A 16780-nucleotide genomic window follows, 5' to 3' on the forward strand; every position below is an offset into this window, starting at 1 on the left:
TATGTTTCCAAGGTTATTAGTATCTCAGCAGTGTTTAAAAACTCTGGGCTGCATTTTGGGCCATTAAGTCTTTATAGCTGGACACTAATCCCCTAAAATGGACCAACATTTTATTATTGCTTAGTTAAACACTAGTAAGTCCCCACGTCCATTAAATGCTTAACAACCAACATCCTAAGTGACTTTCTTTTCCCTGACTAATTAATCATTTGGAAAAAAAAAATTGTAACAAAGTATACAACTCCTTTTTAGCTCTTGCATTTCACAAGCAGCTATACGTGTACACTAACCATCCGTACTTGAGGAGACCCGGATCTTAAATGTATTTTAAACTGGCCCATACTTGATATTAAAAAGGGAATGTAAAAAAAGCAAGCTCTAAACTTTACTGGGGATCTACTATATGTGTACGAAGATGCTCTAGTCACAAGAAGTTGTTTATTGCTCTCTCTCAATAGTGGGAAATGGAGAAACAGTGAGAAATGGAGAAAATGACAGAGCGCCAGATTCTGCTGCTAAGTTACACTGGTGTAACTAACACATCAACACATCTTCACTGCAGTCACTCGGTAAATCTGTGCTACTGTCATCAGTGGGATTACTTCAGAGATCCATACCAGTGTAACAGGGCAAAATTGCTCTGGAAAAGTTTTATGGAGTGTTTTTCATTATTTGTATTGCAGTAGTGCTTTGAGGTTTCATGCTGATCATAAACCCAATACACTGGGCACTGTACATGCACATTTAAACATCTTCTCACCATGGGGAAGAGGCCTAGCGAGTGATAGCGACGTGATATGGCATTCGGCATGGTCTTGTTCCGAAGGTTCTTCAGCTCCTCCTGCGCCTCATGAAGCATTTCCATGCACTCTGCATACTTGTCTTCCAGCTCCCGCAACTGTAACAAGCATAGTCAGAAAGATTCCAACACACTGTGGGCAGCACAATTGCCCTGCAAGTGCCACAATTACTTTAATTACTGGGGGTGGGGAAACTGTTTAAAAAGAGAAAAAATGCTGTATTTACACGTAAATTGCAATAACTAGATATTATTATATGTGCATATGGAATGCGCATGCAACAAGTATAGCAACTAGAATGGTAAAAGCTATAAGAGATAAAGAACATTTTAATGAGATTTTTAGTGTTCCAAAGTATTTAGACAAAATCTTAAATCAAGGCCATCCTAAGACAGTTTTCCATAACTACTTATATTATATGTTAATCTAATATTTAAATAGTGTCCTTTAGCATAACTTGTGTGTGTGAGAGAGAGAGAGAGAGAGAATGTAGTGCCCATGAGAGGTAACTGATGGACAATTTTGGATTGTCCTTTGTGAGTACAGTAAATGCAAATTTCCCCACGTTGTCCCTCACTCTGCTAATAGGCCTAACCCATAATATAAAACCAAACATGACAGGTACAGAAGGTAGTTATACCTCCTACCCTACTTCAATCCTTGTTTTCCCAAGACGGCCAACAAGATCGCCATTTCATGTTAATTTTGTGTGCTTGGGGCACACTTGTACACATGAGTATGGGAACAGGGACCTGTCTGAGAGGAATGCACTGGGGCATCGAGAAATGGACTGGGACCAAAAACTCATTTCACATAGACCATTCATGAGGTGCCAACAGCTTTTTTTGTTATTAACAGTCTTGGTTGGATTAAACTAGTAATTTAGAAGTGAAAAGCTGCTGTTCTATTACCAAATCACTCTAGTATTTTACTTCTTGATACTTACTTCTGCCGTGAGCTGACGCTGGGCATCTTTAGCTGCTCCCAAATGCTGGACAAGTTCTTCATTTTCGACTGCACACTAAAATACACCAAACAATGGTAAACACACTAATACGATTACATAGCTTTTTTTCCACGACAGCTGTTAATTATGTGAATAGTGAAATTCTCCCACCCTCCTCCCTGCAGGACATTTATATTATATATGTATCCGCATTGGCTAAAAGGTCATGAGACTGCATCTAGTATTAAAATATTTCTCTCCAAATTCACATCTAGGCCCTGGAAATCAATGGATATCTTCTATCTGAAACAGCTGTGGTGAAATCCTACCCTGCTGAAATCAATGTCAGAATATCATCTCTAATTACTCAAGATGAATTTAACCATTGTTTTTGATGCATTATATTTAATATGAAATGGGAAAAAATCAGGTATCCATATCTTCCTTAAGAAAAACCTTAAAGGCAGGTCTGCTTTTTACATTAAAAAATGACCATGCAAAAGATTTAAGTCAAATAAGACTGTCACATATGGGAGAGTAAGGAAAAGTTCCTGAGGGGTGTAATAAACATTATTGCTTACAGATTTTGCCTTTTTCTGCAGATCAACTATCTGAGAAAGGAGATGGGTGATCTCTTCCTGCTGCCGGGCAGCATCTTCAGTTTTCTTTGCTAACTCCTCCGAGATACTGGAAATCTGGATGTTTGCATCCCCTTTTAACAAGAGAGAAAGGATCACAACTCAATGCCCACTGTCTATACAAAGAGGAACTTTGTGCAGAATGTTGCTTAATTCAGTAGAACCTTTTTCCAAAGCACAGAAAGATACTTCCTCAAAGAGACATTAATAAATAAAATAAAATAAAATAGAGAACCGATGCCGCAACGTGGGCTGTATACTTGCAAACAAGATTTCCTATTGTGGACAAAATTGCCATCTTGCAAATACAGTGAAGATGGTGCGCCAAGGCTGCATATTAAACTGTGATAGAAACAGTAAAGTTGAATGGTAAAATTCACCGTAAAATTGTTTGCACATTGAAATGCACTGAAAATTCGAAACTTTCATTCTGTTTCACTGTAACTGGGTTTCACTGTAATATTAAGACATGTTAAAGAGCCAGGACAAACCTATCTTTCCCAAGAACAGAAAGATGGGTACATTAGCTTAAATTGCAGCAAAAGAGATTTAGGCCAGACATTAGGAAGAACTTCCTAACTGTCAGGGTTGTTAAGCACTGGAACAAATTACCTAGAGAGGTTGTGGAATCTCCATTATTGGAGCTTTTTAAGAACAGGTTAGACAAACACCTGCCTGGTAAGTTCCAGATAGTACTTAGTCCTGCCTTAGTGCAAGGCACTGAACTACATGACCTATTGAGTCCCATCCCATTCTATATTTCTAAGCTAGAGCATTTTTTTAGTATCTTGCAATGGAAATTAATGCAAAATTTTGCTTTATGTCTACCAGTAATTTCATGGCTACTTTCCTACTAACTATGTAGTAAATGAGATCTAGTTCAACTTAATACAAGAAGTTTTAGAAGTCTGAAAATAGTTTCATTTCATGCATAAACTTGCGATCCTAATGGTTTAACTCCTGCTTTTAAATTCTTTTGAGCCTGATGCTTCAACTGATAGAAAAGTAAGAACATATTTAGAGAAGATAGTTCTGTAACACTGGAAGATCCAAACTTTGCCAGTGGGGACCACACTGTCAGCCTGCCAGAAGCCTGAAGGCTGCACTTAATTTAAATTAAATGGAACAACATGCAGCATCTGTCACCTATAATACATAGGTGTGGCCCAGAGAAACTGCAAGTCCCAGCAGACACTGTTCCACCAAGTTCAAGCAGCTACTGTAGAACTGAATGACCTGCACTTTTGCTACCTCTGCATATATCATAATAAAGCTGAACTGGTATTTCTGTGTTAACCACACGGATGAAATGTTAATGTATTTACCTAGCCTCCCTCACTAAAGAAGAAGAAAAGGATCTTCAAATTAAAAATGTTATGCACATTCTCTTTAAGCCTAAATTGTCTGATGTGCATTGGTACCTAATAAGTACGACTGGAAAGATGAGATTTTTATGAGTAAATGTCCATTTCACTGTACACATACAAACCAATGAAAAAATATTTTCATCAGTGATAATCCAAATTTACAGACAGGCAAAGAAAAAAAATGCTGCTTAAGAATCAGAATCCAATGATTTTGACTTTTGAATTATGCTGGTTACAAATGGACTAGTCAATGAATAGCAAAAACAGGTCTGATTTGTTGATTTAATTGTATTTACTTTCTATATTTTGACGTGATGTTGACAGTTTGTGTTTAATAGTTCATAAAGCTTTAATTTTTTTTATTCTCAATGTCATTAAATAATTGTCTGACTCTCCCATATTTACTCCCAACTCTGAACATTTAAATAAAAACCCCAAAACTTAAAACCCATAATTTCACACAACAGTGAAAATTTAAAACGGATAAAATGCTTAAAAGTAAACATTGATGTTATCAATATTATCCACTGAAACTATATAAAAAAAAATCAAATTCTGCCAAGCCTACTAATAAATCATCTGAAAGTTTCTATCTCTTTCAATGCCTGATAATTATGTCTTCATTGATGACCCATATGGATACTGTAGATATATTCTAATGTTACATTTTAGTTCAAGGACTTGTACTTTAAGCTGAATTATCTTGATATTAAATGTGGTCTTAAGTGATGTAATTCCAATATGAAATGTAAAACTGACCGTCTGAAAGATGGCTCTGCCTTTCTCACACATTATTTCATAAATTAAAGGTACAAAAGTGACAAGAGTGCAGGGACTTTTTAGTCTTTTGTTTCTCTTCCCATGAGCAGTCTTAGAAGAGAGACAGATAATACTTGTAAGGAAATGAAGAAGGACCACACAGTAAATTACTCTTTTAAATGACTCATTTGTGAATTTACAGCTCAATCTAAATGTCCCTGAACACAATAATTACAGAGAGAGGGGTGGGTGAGGTAATATCTTTTACAGGACCCACTTCTGTTGGTGATAAGAGGCAAGCTTTTGAGCTACACTGGGCTGTTCCTTAGATCTGGGAAAGGCATCCAGAGTGTCACAGCTAAATACAAAAATAGTGCCTTTTTCAAACCTGAGAAAGAGCTTTGTGTAGCTCAAAATCTTGCCTCTTATCACCAACAGAAGTGGGTCCAATAAAAGATATTACCTCACTCACCTTGTCTCTCTAGTATCCCAGGACCGACATGGCTACAACAACACTGAGCACAACGTCAGGGGAAAAGGAGGGGGAAAAAAGGACATACTCAGCTCTTTCACACAGTCATTTACAAGCTGCTGTTCTTTCTCTTCGTAAGTAATTGTTTCAGTCTTCAGCTGACAGGCCTGTTAAAAAGGTCCACATCAAAATATGGCACATTAGCATCTTGGTTGTTTTCTAATCTGCTGTAGTGTTTCCCTTTGCTTGAAAAAAGCAAATCCTTTTTTCAAATTGCAATTCCAGGAAGACAGCAAGAAAATCCCCACGCCCCCGGTCTCCCCTCAATCTCTAAAAAAAAAAAGAAGGGGCCAAATGAACATTCAGCATCCACAGATTTGATGCAGAAATTTGCACCCACTAGGTGTCACTATTCTAACAGGAATGAAGATGACCGTAACCACATGCATAGAGTGCACAATGTATAAATTGATCACCTGAACAGATACGTTTTGAGATCTCTAAAATAGATGAAGATATTACATGTTTAAATTAAACACTACATTTTACATTTCATCAAAAGCACTGAATACGCAATTGGACTTAAGTGTAAAGTGTTCTTTTATAATCCCTGAAGCCAGAAGACTTTCACTTCCAGCCCCACCTTAATTACCCTCACAATACCCACATAACATAATATTTACACTACTTATCTTCCCTGAGTGTTTTCATAATAAAGGTGAAGTAGACAGCACTTTGATCAAAACATATTTTATAAAAACATGACTTACATTTGTAATGGAAAGTTAATGAATTTGTGAATCTCAGAATGGTATTTCGTCTAAACTCCAATGAGAGTTTGCAAATTATAACATACCCCCAAATATTGTAAGTTCAAAAACTGAATTGAAAAATCACAAATGTAATTACTTATCTGCTACATGGCCGTCACAGTAAACATATATTAACTCTGACGGACTCCATTAACCCACAAACATGTTTTTTATTCTTTTGAACGGTGCCAAGATAAAAGGAAAAATATGAATCCACAAAAAAACAATGTTAAAATAATGTTAAAGACCTGACTTGAAACTCACAAATTAAGGCCATTTAGAGTTTAAGCTAATACTTAAATATAGAGAGAGGCAGTAAGAAAGACATTTGTGCCTATTGCTAACACTGGTATGGGTTAAGGACCTATGCCAACCTGCGGGTTCAGAAATACAGCAAGGGTCAGTCATGTTCCAACATCTTTTTTGTTTTTAGTGTGTATGAACCTCTCAGGTTTTAGGCTATAATACTGTCCCCTGACAGTTATAGAACTATGTTGTCTCTTCCACATGAAGCCTTTGCTCTGAATTTCCTGAAATGTATACGTTTCAGTTGGACTCCTAACACTACTTTAAGATCAAAATTGGTGATTTGATATATTACAAGGGGATATGTTATGTAAGATAGCCCTCCCCTGTGAGGGTTTCCATTAAAAATATTTATTTAACAATCATCATCAGACCACTGGTTTTGAAAGGGAGAGGGAAGCAGGGCTGCAAGTGTTAAAAACGAAGTATACAAGGGAGTGATTTCACCTCTGATCTAAGCACAACATTCTCCTCTTCCAGGTCCTTGAGTTTCTTTTGAAGAGAATCCAAGTGAAAATAGTTCTGGACGGAGGAAGAAGACTCATTCCTCTTCAACCTGGTAACATAACTATTAACATTTATTTTAGGCCCATTTTACTTGAAACCTTGGAAATGACAAATGGGAAAAGGCTTAACAGAGGTTGCATAACAGCCAGAGCTGTGTAGAATTAAACCTTTTCACTTTAAGTTATTTGTGACAACACGCATTTTCATCTAATTTTAAAAGCATACATGACAGTTTTCCTCATTCCTCCCACTTCCTGTGGGAAAGTTATTCATCCACAGATATTAGGAAGAAAGCAACCTTCACATGCAGACTTACAAAAAATAATACAATAGCTTCATGAATCATATTGCACATACTCCACCGGAATGCTGCAATAACTCTGCAGACAAGTGGACAAGTTGCCATCAAAGTCTGCCATACCGGGGCATACTGCATCAACCTCAAAGTCTGCCATACTGCTCTGACAGCTAACGGTCTGGAAAAGACTGTAATACATGTGTTATCTCCTCTCTCTGCTGTCAAATAGCGCACAATATTTTAGGAATGCCTCAAGTCTCTGCCAGTCAAAGCAATGTGAGTTTGGAAGTTAGCCTTTCATCACTCGGCCAGATTCTCCCCTGCAGACAGAAAGATGGTACTGTGGGGAGGTACATGTCAGGTGGCTCACTGATCCTGTGAGGTGGTCTGTGACAACCCCAATGTGAGTTAGAGTAGCCTATGGTGTCATATGCCACTGTCCTCCTTTTTCCTTCCCTCCCCACATTGGAATCAGTCCAGTTGCTTCAATACAAAATGTGCGGCACAAGTTGGAGGTTTAAGTTATTAATGTAACTTCATTCCATTCAGGATTAATTTTGCCACCACCATCAAGGGTATCAACACGGCTCAAACTTCCTGCTAGTCTCCCTGAATGTTCAGATTCAGAAAAAGTGAACTGATCTGATAACTTACGGTGTTGAGCAGATGGACTCTGGCTCACTTTCCTCAGCAGCACTGGTATAAAACTGAAGCAGCTCATCCTTCATGGACAGTTCATGGCGCAACTGAGAAACCTGAGCAAAAAAGAGCGTAAATCTATCACTTCCCTTCCAAGCACATTAATATTTTTAATAATTAAATCAATTTGTTTTTCATCTTTCATATGTTTCCTTCAGACTAATCAAGAGCCCACTGTACCACTCTGACAAATGGACTGGAAACAATTCTTTAACTTCTTGACAGGTTTCAAAGCGGTAGCCATGTTAGTCTGTATCAGCAAAAAAACCGAGGAGTACTTGTGGCACCTTAGAGACTAACAAATTTATCTGGGCATAAGCTTCCGTGAGCTAAAACCCACTTCATTGGATGCATGCAGTGGAAAATACAGTAGGAAGATAGATATAGATATATAGATATATACACACACACACACAGAGAACGTGAAAAAATGGGTGTTGCCATACACACTGTAATGAGATTAATCTATTAAGGTGGGCTATTATCAACAGGAGAAAAAAAAACTTTTCTAGTGATAATCAGGATGGCCCATTTCAAACAGTTGACAAGAAGGTGTGAGTAACAGTAGGGGAAAAAATTAGTATGGTGAAATAGTTTTTACTTTGTGTAATGACCCATCCACTCCCAGTCTTCATTCAAGTCTAATTTAATGGTGTCCAGTTTGCAAATTAATTAATGATACACCCATTTTTTCACGTTCTCTGTGTATATGTATCTTCCTACTGTATTTTCCACTGCATGCATCCGATGAAGTGGGTTTTATCCCACGAAAGCTTATGCCTGAATAAATTTGTTAGTCTCTAAGGTGCCACAAGTACTCCTCTTTTTTTTTCAACTTCTTGAAAAATCTTTAAACAGTCATTTGATTTTTTTGTCTTTCTTTTTAAAGAAAGCAAGAATCCAATTACCCACTGCTATTAAAGGAAACAAGAGAGGCAAATGGTCTGTCTCATTTCATTCCATGACCCTGATTCACCATCCCAGGTTTACACCAGCATAACTCCATTGATTTCAATGGAGTAAAGCAGTGGTAAATCAGGCCTAGCATTTCTTTTCATCTGCATTTGACACAACGATTATAACCATCTCACTTGGACAAGGTCCCGGCCACCATTATCATCCCTGCCTTTGTGATTTTCAGACTGGATTATCATAATTCTCTTCAGATAGGGTAACCTTTGGACACCACTCTAAAGTTTTAGTTGGTGCAGAATGTAGCAGATCCACCGTTCAGTAGGTTTTGCCATAGGGTGCACATTACATGAATCCTACATAGACTGCAGAGAACTATTAGCTTCTGAATGCACTTTGACTCTGAAAAGTGATTCTACAGAAGTGGTATCATGGAATCCCATGTTTATTATATCTTACTCTGTATCAAATGTGCTCATTTTAGGAATGAAAAGGTGCCGTTTTTTTCTCCCTAATTGCCAGCTCTGCAGAATCAATCTAAAGTCCAAAACCCATTTTATAAATCCTCACTCACGTGAGAGGTCCACTAACCATGAGCAACAGTTTGCAGGATGAAGCCCATTATTTCTCCTACACTGTAGGACTCTAAATATTTATTAACATGAAAACATCAATTCAAAATGAAGACAACTAATTACATCACATATTTTATTCATTAACTAGATAGAGATCATCTTATCTTTCATATGTTACCTTCTGCTCTAATGGATTAAAAGTTTTTTATTTCAGAGTAGCATTTTCCCCCTTCTGACTGTAACAGAGGAAATGAAAACTAGCTCTGATGAAAAACAGCCTGGAAAGGCTTTAAAATGAGTATGGTGGGCTCAACTCACCAAACACTGAGCTTTAAACAAACATCAAACACTAACTCAGGTGCGATATCTAGCAATTAACATGAAGATTACAAAGCTCTACTGTTTAAGAGTGACCATAAACTGCTGGTCCCTGGGTTGACAGTCTCTGCGGAGGATGAGCTAGCTAGCACTGTATTAGCTGCTGCAGGAGCACAGAACAGAGATGACTAGAAGAGGAAAGAAGTTTAGGGTTAAATAAAGTAAATAGAATAACCCAGAATAACTAGGAAGAGCAAAAACCCAACAATCTCCTTCCACTCTAACCTAGACTGACAGTTCACTTTACTCTGGCTCTTAGATCAAATTTCAAAGCAGACAAGATTAGGTTGTACATGCTAATGTCATATTTCAGCAAAAGGACAGAAATTTTGATCTTGGAGCTGCAGCATCCTTAACTTTTAAACACTGCAACACAGCACTGGGTGGGCAGGCTTTACTTGGGAAGCTACTCTCATTTGTGCTACCTAAAGGTTGAACAGTTATTTCTGCAGTCAAAGCAATTTATAATCAAGAGAATTTTCCCAATACAACATTGAAGACTTTAGTAAAATACTTCCAAAACAGCAGGTACCTGGTGACTAAAGTGCACCAACATACAGTACAGCATTTGCTTCAGTGCACTCACCTTTTGTTCTCTAGTGCCAAACAGTAGGTCTGAGTCTCAGTTTTCATAATTTAGTACTACTGGAAAGAGTTGTACAGGGTAGAAATTAGAAGCAATTAGATAAGACTGGGGAGGGAAGGGCTCTGTCCTCTTGACAGAAGGAAAAATGAAATTCAAACTGTTTTGAAGTGATCATACAAAAACAGCTTGTTGCAGATGAAGGAGACATTGGCATTTAAGAAGAGCAAAGTAAGAGACAATATAAAGAGAAAAACTGGTCTGAAACGTGGTTTAAAGTCACACTTTTCATCAGAACATGATCAGAGTCTATTCCTCACAATGATATTTAGGTTTGAAAATGTAAAATCTAGATGTTAATGTGAGGTAACACGTGTATCAAATGAAGAGTCATGGAATAAACTGATACATGATAGTGTGGCATAAAGACTTTATTAGCATGAATATGGAATGGCTGCACTACTCATGATTAAAGAAGCCATGGCTGAGTTACACAGGTCATCCCATACACGTGCCAATAAAATCTATATATCATGCTCCACCATCAGGTATGTTGCATGTGTCACATGCTGCACTATTTTAGGAATGTTTTAGAGAGTTAAAAAGAAAATTATAGGGACTATATATTGTATCCCTCTGGCTGCAAAGTCAGTTGCCTTAGTTATCGTGACTACCAACTGAACAGGACTCAGAGGAAATCTCAAAACCTGCTAAAACTAACCTCCGATTTTCTACACACAAGTGTGATGACTTTAACCCCTAATATCATGTGCTAACAGCAAGTTGTTAGTTGCACTGGGAAGCTGGCAATTTCCTAGATGAATCATGACATTCTTTGTTTAAGAAAGCTGTTAATAATGCAGCCAAACTGGCAATGCTGTCAAAGGTGAGTGAGTATTTAATTTGTCACCTGCCTTGGAATTTCTCCCATTGAGATCACCTCCATATATTGGGTGTATTTCCATCCATCATGCACCTGTGACTGCCTCACCCACAACTTGCTCATTATACCATTGCTCAGATTTACCCTAACATCATGAATTCCAGAGAAGCTTCCATAAACCACCGTTTTCTAAAAACCAACCTGTTTTCAACCCCTCCCACCAACTGTGGAATTTCTCAACCTTTCTTAATCTTCCCCCAAGAAGTGCACCCTCAAGAGGCCCAGGATGGGCAGGATTCAGCTCAAGGTCACCAAGTGTTTCTAGGAGGGATCCAGCACTCACTTTTAGCTCTTCAAGGCAGCAAGCTAACAGACGTTATGTTGTGACATTTTTAGTTAATCTGGCTCTCTACTCAGGGAGATACAATAAATAATCCTGATGATAATTTTCAATGTTTCTCAAAGACATTTATAGTACCACATATGTAGCACATACAATATACATTATAGTGTTTTGTGGTGTTTTATTTGTTTTTTTAAATCAGTACTCATTTGGGATGACCTGCACCATGTCATCCTATACACAGATACACAATATATATACAAAAAACCTACAGCATTACTATTGTTATCCAAAATTGTAATATACACACACATACAGATCACAAAAACCTTCATGCATACACACACACCACCAGATTCTTCCATATTTTACTGAAAAATAGCAAAACCACTGCACCATAAGCCAGAAGGTTTTAACAAATCTAGATGGGAGATACTAAATCCCAGACCATTAGTTCTGTTTAACATCTATTTCTTTAAACCAACAAGTCACTTCGCTGCTTTCTGAAGCAGACCATATGCTGAAGCAGCATCATTCATCATGACATAGAACCCACACAGTAATTTATCCTGAGCCACCCAAGCATCTGATGGATATGAAGCTGGGTATGTTAAAGAGGCATGATACCGGAGGGGCACAGGAAGTACAATGCACATGACTTCAGTGATCATGGATCACAAAAATCTCACTTTATATGATTACACCTTAAATAGAGTGGCATGATGTTCATGCTCATCTGCAGTAGGGGAGCATGTTCAGCATTTAAGTGATTTTATTTAAAAACCAAAACTGAAATCAGCTTGAAGACAGAAAACAAGTTGGGGGTAGGGGAACGAAAAACAAATCTCTTATAGGTGGGAAAGGAGAGAAACAAACCAAGAAGTGAGAATCATTGAGCTATGTGGGGAGAAGAAACAAAAGGGAAAAAGCTGAAGGTTGTGGAAAGACAAGTGCAAGCAATGAACCCAGGTAAAAAGGGACCTAGAGACGTGGAAGGAGAGATAAGTGAGAGAGAGATATTAGAAAGAAAGAGGGGGGGAGGAAATGTAGGGAAAGGAGGGGGATATGGTCAAAATGGGGTTTGAGGAAAGCGTGCCCGGGGGGGGAGGGGAAGAAGGGAATGAAGCAAAATAAAATAGGGACAAATATGTTTAAGAAAAGAATTCGGCCTGAGGTGGAGCAAAATCTAATGGCCCATAGTTTTCTTAAAATTTCCCTTTTTTTGAGCTCTGTAGGCCAAATGATTTCATCAGTCATATTTGTAGAATGAACTTTGTACAATATCCTACAAGAATCACTATCGTTCAGATTGGCATCCTATACACAAGTCATCAGAAAGTTAACTACACACAAGCTAAAGCTAGAAGGAAGAGTTTTTCTGGACCCACAGCATCATTATGTGTCGAGACAGTACAAGTGTGTATGACCTTACCTCTTCCCTGATATGCTCTACTTGTTCCTCAAGGAATTCATTTCTCTCAGTTAGTGATTTATTCTTCTTTAACAACGACTGGCCAATTCGAGCAGCTAATTCTAAATCCCGCTCTTTCTGTAAAAGGAAAGAAAAGAACATTGATTTCCAATGCTTTTGTTCACTTAGAAAATAACTGGTTCTCCCATGTCAAAAAAGGTTAAATCTGTGCTAGACAAAAGGGAAGAATGAATATTCTTCAAAAACAAAGAAACCAACAATTTTTGCTCATTTTCTTGTCCTATTCCTGCTTAGACTACACCTACATAATCCAGAAAAATTGACACGTACAGTTAATGAACCATACAAATGAAAGCATAACCTTGCTGTCTAATGTAAAAATGTTAATTGAAGCAAATCTAATTCCAGCTCTTTTATTCTATTTGAAAAATTACTGTCACTAACCACTCAATTTTCTCTTTGCACTTTTTGTAGAGAGCTTGTAGGCAGCTTACAGATTATATTTTAAGAGCTTCAAAAGCACAGCAAAGCACAGATATAAGCAGACAGAATACACTTGGATATGTTAATGTGCTTCTCAGTGTCTCCTCTGCTCCACTTGAAAACAAATTCCAGTAAGTGTAAAATTTACGCAGCAGCTGTAAATGTGCATTATACTATCTTTTGATAGCTTCAGAAAGAGAGGTGACTATGTTAAAGTCAGTAGGCCAAACTATAGCTTTAAGTCACTGCCTCCTGCACTCAGATAGGGACACAGGTGGAATACTTAGAGGGAGTTGATCCAGCCAACATGCCTGTGGGAGCTCTGAAGGAACTCCTGGAGATGTTGAGATGAACGAACTCAGCCATACCACCTTTTGAAAGGGTGCAATGTGCATTACCATCTCCCTGGATTGGGCCAGCTCTGTTAGCATGCCCTTCCCTGCCCCTCCCCAGGGCTGGCTAGCCCATCAGTCACACAAGTCTAAAGACATCCTGCTTCCTCCATCCAAGTGCCCAGGGTAACAGGAAGAGATTCTCTACGCCCTCTCCTCCCTTGCTCACGCACACAGGACCAACCCTACCCTGTGTGGACAGTAAGCCACGCTAAATATACTACAGACTGGGGACCTGATCCTGCTAACGCACATGCCTAACATTAAACACAAGTGGTCCCAATTGATGTAAAACACATGCCCAAGTATTACCAGGACCAAGGCATTAGACAGTGAGCCCTTTTGGACAGGGCAATGAATTTAGGGTCTCTCAACTTTGCAGCACTTATTGTATGATTTTGAATTAGCAAGATGCATTTTTACTGTGTTATATTTGCAAAAGTCTACGTGCATTAATGGTGCAAATTTCCTGGTATATCCTTCTCTCCTCTTGTTCAGTTCCTTCCTCTTATTCCTTTCAGTTTATTTGCTAAAAGTAGCTATTATGTGCTTGTTTATTTTGACTGACAACTGTTGCACTCATTATTACTAAAATTTATTGACTATAATATGGATGATAAAGACAAAGTCTATCAAAAGAAGCTAGTGATTCATTGTCAGTGATGTGGGTTCACAATAATTTCATGTATTTCAAGTGCCTCCATGCAATAGAAGAGTAGAAAAGTAGATAGCAATTACCAGTACTGATACAATTCTTAAATAATTTAAGATAGGTTTTTGATAGTTTGCAAATCTGGTAGTGCTGTCTCTAAGTGATTTCCAATATGTCAAGCTCAGTCTACTTTTGCATTAGAAACCAAGGACCCTATCCAGCCAAAATTATGCATGGACTTCCAGACCATGAAAGTTCCAGAAGGCCATAGAAAATATGCTAATGGTGTGTAATAGGCCAAGATACCCAGCTGGCCCACTGCACAAGGTCAAAATGAAAAAGAAAAATATTTGCAGAAGAGAGGAAGGAAGGCCCAGTGGATCCCCTGCCCAAGCCTGAACATCTACATGGCCATTAAACAGCCCCTTAAGCCTAAGCCACCTGGCACGGGTCAGCCATGGGTTTTTAATAGCAGCGTGCACATACCTTTGGATCTCAATTTGGGACTATGGAGATAATAGCACTTCCCTACGTCACAGGAGTGAGGATAAATACATTAAAGATTGTGAAGTGCTTAGATACTGTGACTTGTAAGATCAAATTTGAGGGTCCCTCCTTACTATCACCATTTGGGGGAGAGGAGTGTATGCCCACACATGTACGTATGAGAAAAATAAATTTAACATGAAAATTTGGCTCAATGAGCCTCATATATTCTCTCACTGTGCAACACTAGTGAATTTAGCAAAAGATGCACCATTGTCAGGTCACATGGCCTCTTTAACAGCCAGACAGGGAAGAAAGAACTCCCTCTGCTTTAGACTGTTGGTTCAGTGCATCCCACACTGTTCCCAGGGGCTAGACTGCTACAGCTCTATAGAAATCAAGCTCAGGGAGGAGACAGGCTTGGGCAAATGCAAAATGTCCAGCTCTGCCACTACTAGAAGGGGTGATGGAAGGAACTACCACCTCAGAACAGCCAACAGTCACACAAATGATTTTGTGTTGGCTACAGCTCTATGTAAATAAACAACCACCACGTGCCTCTGGGGCTATGAGAGAATTTAAGAAATTTTCATATTCAAAGAAAACCACAGGATATTTGTAAGTTTCCAGATGGATATAATACCTGCTTACAAAACCATGCAAATGAATCTAAGCAAATGAAGAAGCAAAAGGAGCATAATGAATGCATAATACAAGGGTAAATAGAAGAGTTATCAGTGGCGTGCTACAGATATAATAATTCTAAGTGAAGTATCTGGGGTTTATCATGAATAGTACATAGGAAACTGTTTTTAAAGATTTCAGTTGAAAGCATAACCAAAGGCCTCAATTCTACAACCAAGATACACTAATCCAGGCCCTTGTGCTCATGCTAATCCCTTTGCAGGTTCGCGGTCAAAGAATGCACCAGTTCAGGTACTTTGGGTTAGCACTGCATGAAACGGGTCTGCTGTACTAAGAGAGCTTTGTAGTGCGAAACAAATGCAGCACTACCGCAATATGAAGCAGACCAAAATACAAAAGGTTTAAGTTCTAAACCAGGGATCGGCAACCTTTGGCACGCAGCCCGCCAGGGTAAGCCCTCTGGCAGGCCGGGCCGGTTTGTTTACCTGCCGCATCTGCAGGTTCGGCCGATCGCAGCTCCCACTGGGCACGGTTTGCCGCTCCAGGCCAATGGGGGCTGCGGGAAGCGGTGGCCACACATCCCTCGGCCTGTGCCACTTCCCGCAGCCCCCATTGGCCTGGAACGGTGAACCGCGGCCAGTGGGAACCGCGATTGGCCAAACCTGTGGATGCGGCAAGTAAGCAAACCGGCCTGACCTGCCGGGGGCTTACCCTGGCGAGCCACGTGCCAAAGGTTGCCGATCCCTGTTCTAAACTGTCAAGAACAAAGACCGCATTGTTAGTCTTCATCTGAATAATGCCTTGCAAACATAATTTCCAAAAAATATTTGCTTACATTTACTTTAAAAATAGAGTTTGTTTTGATCAATTAATATTAAGTTATTAGGCTATTTAGTGAGTACAAAAATTTTATCTTGTAGGTCATTTTTTTCTCTCTGCTATTACATGAAATGTTTAGTCTCAATCACAATAAATTAATGACCATATATTATAGTGGCTTTATAAATATAAAGGCACCAGAATGCAAGAAAGAAGAACTTGGAGACAGGGCAGAAAAAAGTACATGGGAGAGAGGGAGATGTTTGTTTATCAATTGGTAACTATATATTTTCCTAAAGATTATAATCATGGAGATATCAATAATAAATATTATATATAATATAAATAATAAATAGACTCGCGAGCTTTATGTGCTCTTGTTTTTTGTTTTTTAAACAAACCATTTATAATACTGTGCATATTTGGAAAACAAACACACACTCCCTCTCACTTCCCCTCCTCCTCCTCACAACATCATGATTTCATGTAAACCTTAACTTTTTTCCTCACATCATTCAGCATGGTATGTCACTTTTTGTATTCTGGCAATAGTGAGATAAATCTGCTTTAGCTATATATGAAATTGTTTGGTG

The 16780-nt window shown here is 38.6% G+C and overlaps 1 protein-coding gene across 6 annotated transcripts in view; it reads right to left on the minus strand.

The window, feature by feature from the left end:
* Positions 1-16780, minus strand: part of TRAK1 (trafficking kinesin protein 1) — a 91438-nt gene that overhangs the window by 26809 nt on the left and 47849 nt on the right. For all 6 annotated transcript variants that reach the window (XM_077809276.1, XM_077809275.1, XM_077809274.1 and 3 more), the window contains exons 3-9: positions 12711-12827; positions 7560-7660; positions 6548-6656; positions 5071-5149; positions 2328-2458; positions 1747-1821; positions 761-898 (exon numbers count right to left, since the gene is read on the minus strand). In XM_077809276.1, coding sequence (XP_077665402.1) covers positions 761-898; positions 1747-1821; positions 2328-2458; positions 5071-5149; positions 6548-6656; positions 7560-7660; positions 12711-12827 — 750 coding nt within the window. The remainder of the gene's footprint in view (positions 1-760; positions 899-1746; positions 1822-2327; positions 2459-5070; positions 5150-6547; positions 6657-7559; positions 7661-12710; positions 12828-16780) is intronic.

The sequence above is a fragment of the Eretmochelys imbricata genome, chromosome 2, assembly GCF_965152235.1.
Source record: "Eretmochelys imbricata isolate rEreImb1 chromosome 2, rEreImb1.hap1, whole genome shotgun sequence".
Taxonomy (NCBI): Eukaryota; Metazoa; Chordata; order Testudines; family Cheloniidae; genus Eretmochelys; species Eretmochelys imbricata.